Below are 4609 nucleotides of genomic sequence, written 5' to 3'. Positions count from 1 at the left end.
ATAAGTTTGACAACTCAAGAGTTACCAATTAATCAACCAAAGCCAAGAATGTAGAAAGCTAAATTAAAATCATATATCTGAAAATACCTCAAATTGCATTAGTTAAGAAAATCCAAACATGAAAAGTTCATAAGCCAATTTGGCAAACTAAAATAAAATAATAGAATGAATAAAAGTAGAAGAAAAATTGAAGTAAAGGAACATTGAACCTGTGATGAAAAAGTAATAAATCCTAATCCTAATAGAAATTCTAATCCTAAATCCTAAGAGAGAGAGGAGAGAACCTCTCTTTCTAAAAACTACATCTAAAATTATGAAAAGTGAATTATGATCTGATATGAAGTATATGATGAATGAATGGATTTTTCCACTTTATAGCCTCTAATTTATGCTTTCTGGGACGAAAAATGTGTCAAAAACAGCCCAAAAATCGCCCCCAGTGTTTTTTGGTACGTACAGGTCGCGAGAAAGTGACGCGGAGGCGTCGTCCACGCGTTTGCATGTATTGAAATTCGCAGATGCGATGTGGGCGCGTCATCCACGCGTTCGCGTCACCTAACTTCGAGGCCGCTATGGCAAATTATATATCGTTGTGAAGCCCCGGATGTTATCTTTCCAACGCAACTAGAACTGCATCATTTGGACTTTTGTAGCTCAAGTTATGGTCAATTTAGTATCAAGAGGTCAGGCTGGACAGCTTTAGCAGTTCCTTCAACTTCTTGTATTCCTTCCACTTTTGCATGCTTCCTTTCCATCCTCTGAGCCATTCCTGCCCTGCAATCTCTAAAAACACTTAATACACATATTACAGCATCAAATGGTAATAAGAGAGGTTTACACATAGCAAATTTAAAGCCCAAAGAAGTATGTTTTCAAACATAGCACAAATTCTGGGAAGGAATTATAAAACCATGCAAATAGTATGAATAAGTGTGCAAAGGCTTGATAAAAACCATTCAATTAAACACAATATAAACAATAAAATAGTGGTTTATCAGGCGCGCAACAATTTGGCAAGGAAGGCACTAAGCTCGGCTCTTGGTGACACCCGAGCCTTGCCCTGGGAGCAACTTCCATGGGGCAAAAATTCATCAAAAATCCAATTTAATTCATTTCTTCACCAAATTTGAAAGCCCACCCAAATTCCGAAATCCAAAATAGGAAGTGTATAAATAGATGTCAGTTAGACTTAGAAAGGACTTTTACCTTTTTTTACTTTTCTTTTGATCATTTTTAGACTTTTTGGATTTGGAGTTTGCTTCTGTTTTGAATTTTGATTTTCTTTGAAATTTGGCTTGACTTGGCAAGGAGAATTGAGTTCTCTTCCTCTGGTTTTTCTTATTTTCCTTTTCTGCACACTTAGCTTGAGTCTTGGGTGTTGAGAATTGAGGAAATTCTGTCTCAATCTCACCTTGAGATCTCTTTGTTCATTTCTCTGCAAAATTCAAGATTTGGTGATTTGAATTCAAGTTTCTTTACTATTTTTATCTTTAATTTGTTTGCAATTGTTCTTTGAGTTGGATCGATGAAGGCAGTGAGATCTAGACTTGGTTTTCTAGTCTCTTGACCCCTGAGATCTGTATTTTCATTTTAGTTCATCTGCAGAAGGCTTCTTCAAGCTAATTTACTTTTCTGTTTAAGATCTGTTTCAATTCAAGTCATCTTCTACTCTTCTACTTGTTGCAATTTACTTTTCTTTGTTTAAATTCTGCAATCCCAGCTCCCTGATCCCTTTATTATTTAAGGAATTTACATTTCTTGCACTCCAAACTTCTGCAATTTACATTTCTTGCACTCTAAATTTCTGTTATTTACTTTACTTGTTCTTTAAGATTCAGCACTTTTACTTTCTGTTCTCTTTAATTTACTGTAATGCTCCCCTCTCCTTTTACAATTTATGCAATTTAGCTTCTGTCAATTACAAATCACTCAAATCAACTCTTGTTTGCTTGACTAAATCAACTACTAAACTAAAATTGCTCAATCCTTCAATCCCTATAGGATCGACCTCACTCTAAGTGAGTTATTACTACTTGATACGATCCGGTACACTTGTCGGTGAGTTTTGTGTTGGATCATCTTCCACACCATCAAGCGTCGGAGTTTCATTGCAGATGGCTCCCTCCTTACTTCACAAAGAGCTCGAGAGGTCATCAGTCTGCACGTTTAGCTTTCCAGACCTAGATCCAGGCCGATTCTCACCTTCACACCTAGAAAATGTCCTAGACTCATCCAGAACCCGAGCAACCAGACATTGGCACCATTTGTGGGGATCTGGCCTGAATGGACTTTATGTTGGGTCCTGTGGAGGCGGACGACAGAGCCAAACCACGCGGGGGAGAAATGGCACCCCGAATCAGTAGGATAGCCCCTGTGGCTTCCCCCACGAGCGCATAAGGTCACCCCCGCGGTGACCCGAGCCGCCCTAGCGCTCTTAGAAAATGCATCCTTTTGGAGGAATAGGCAGTGACAACACCAGAATTATGTAGGAGTTGCGCCACAGGGTAAAAAACTTGGTACGTGAGCTAGCAAGTCAGGAGCGTTACCAACCAGCTGGTGGACAGGACCGCTGCCGGTCTCCTGAAAGGGAAGGAGCGGTCCCCATAGGAGTCGGTGCAAAAGTCCCCAAAGAAGTCATTCCAAACGCAGCCCGAACTCCCAACCAGAATCAGAAAGCTAAGGGGAAAGCAGGGAGGCGCCAAGAAGACGGCAAGATCCCCTGATTTACACCCGACCTCCGATGTGACAAACCACGGAGGAGAACCGAGAAGACAGCAAGAAAGAGCAAGGAGAATCCAACGTCCCGTAATCATGGGGGTAACCCCCTTCCATCATTCTATCCTCGAGGTCCGGCTACCAAAGCACTTCGATAAGCCAACGGACATGAGGTATGATGGGACCCAAGACCCTCAAGAGCATCTGATGGCTTTCGAGGCCAGGATGAATCTAGAAGGGGTAGGCGATGAAGTGAGATGTCATGCATTCCCCGTTATCTTGGCAGGCCCGGCAATACGTTGGTTCAGTGCCCTCACCCAAGGCTCCGTTACGACCTTCGCAGACATCACCCGCGCTTTCCTAGCTCAGTTTACCACACGTATTGCTAAAGCGAAGCACCCGATCAACTTGCTCGGGGTGACACAAAGAAGCGGCGAATCAACCAGGAAGTACCTGGATAGGTTCAATGATGAGCGCTTGGAGATTGACGGCCTAACCGACTCGGTGGCCAGTTTGTGCTTAACGAACGGGTTGCTGAATGAGGATTTCAGGAAATACCTTACCATAAAGCCCATGTGGACAATGCAAGAAATCAAAAATGTTGCTAGGGAATATATCAATAATGAAGTGGTTAGCCAGGTTGTGGCAGCCAACAAACGACAACCCGCCTATAACCATACTTGTCTGGCCGAAAACGGAGAAAGGCCAAGGGAACACTCCAAGGATGGAGCTCCAGCTAAAACCTTCAAGCCGTTCCCCTGGGTAGGGAAGTTTACCAACTACACCCCCTTGACAGCCCCAATCGTTGAAGTCTATCAACAGATTACCGACAAAGGCATCTTTTCAAAGCCCCTACAACTCAAGGATAGGACAGGAGGGAACAAAAACCTCTATTGCGACTACCAGAAGGGCTACGGCCACAGGACCCAAGACTATTTCGAACTAAAAGATGCTCTAGAGCAGGAAATCCAGGAAGGTAAGTTGTCAGAATTCTCCCACCTCATAAGAGAGCCCAGAAGGCGAGATCGCGATAGAACTGGCAATAACAAGAGCCGCGCCGTGAGACAGAGACAAGAATCCAAGGTGGACAATAAACACGGCCTCACCATCATGAACGTTGTGGTTTGGAAAGACGTGGCTCCTAGGTCGAAATTGGCATGCAGAAAGGACGGCAAAGTCTTAGCAGTGTCATCATATAACCCCATGACTTCCCCAGGAGATTTCGGTCAATGGCATTTGGTCCAGAAGACCAATGGTTTGACGAGTTGCCAGAGAACCCTCCTTTGGTGATCACGGCAAGAGTAGGGACTGGGCTGGTCAGGCGAATCCTCGTGGACACGGGGGCCAATTCGAACATCCTGTTTCGTAATGTTTTTGACGCTCTAAGCTTCTGGGCCTCTGACCTAAGGACCCACCAACACGGTGTGGTTGGCTTGGGCGACAAATTTATAAAGCCTAATAGGATAGTTTCTCTACCGATCTTAATAGGAGGGGACGAGAGAAGAGGTTGGTAATGGCGGAGTTCGTTGTCCTAAGGGACTCCAGGGCCTACAAAATCATCCTGGGTAGGAAAACCATCAATGAGTTCAGAGCAGTGATTTATACTAAGCTACTGGTGATGAAGTTTGTTTCTGACGATGGGTCAGTTGGATCTATCAGGGGAGATTTGGAAACGGAGGTTGCTTGCAACAACGCCAGTCTCTCCTTGAAGAAGAAATCCAAAGAAGCATCCGGGGTCTTCTTGGCCGACCTGGACGCACGAGTTGACGACAAACCCAGGCCAGAACCCGAAGGAGACCTTGAGAAATTCAGGGTCGGCGACTCGAAAGGAAAGTTCACATTCCTCATGACTTAAAAGAGATGTTGGTAGAGATGATCAGGGCAAACGTCGACC

At 44.0% G+C, this 4609-nt stretch overlaps 1 protein-coding gene across 1 annotated transcript; it reads left to right on the top strand.

Moving 5' to 3' along the window:
• The first annotated feature begins 2811 nt into the window (after positions 1-2811).
• LOC107493850 (uncharacterized) lies at positions 2812-4005 on the top strand. Its single transcript, XM_016114884.1, has one exon. It carries the CDS (start codon positions 2812-2814, stop codon positions 4003-4005), a length of 1194 nt encoding a protein of 397 aa, XP_015970370.1.
• The last annotated feature ends 604 nt before the right edge of the window (positions 4006-4609 follow it).

The sequence above is a fragment of the Arachis duranensis genome, chromosome 6 (genome assembly GCF_000817695.3).
Source record: "Arachis duranensis cultivar V14167 chromosome 6, aradu.V14167.gnm2.J7QH, whole genome shotgun sequence".
Lineage (NCBI taxonomy): Eukaryota > Viridiplantae > Streptophyta > Magnoliopsida > Fabales > Fabaceae > Arachis > Arachis duranensis.
Note: the sequence above shows the minus strand (reverse complement) of the source record. Positions and strands in the feature narration are given on the sequence as shown.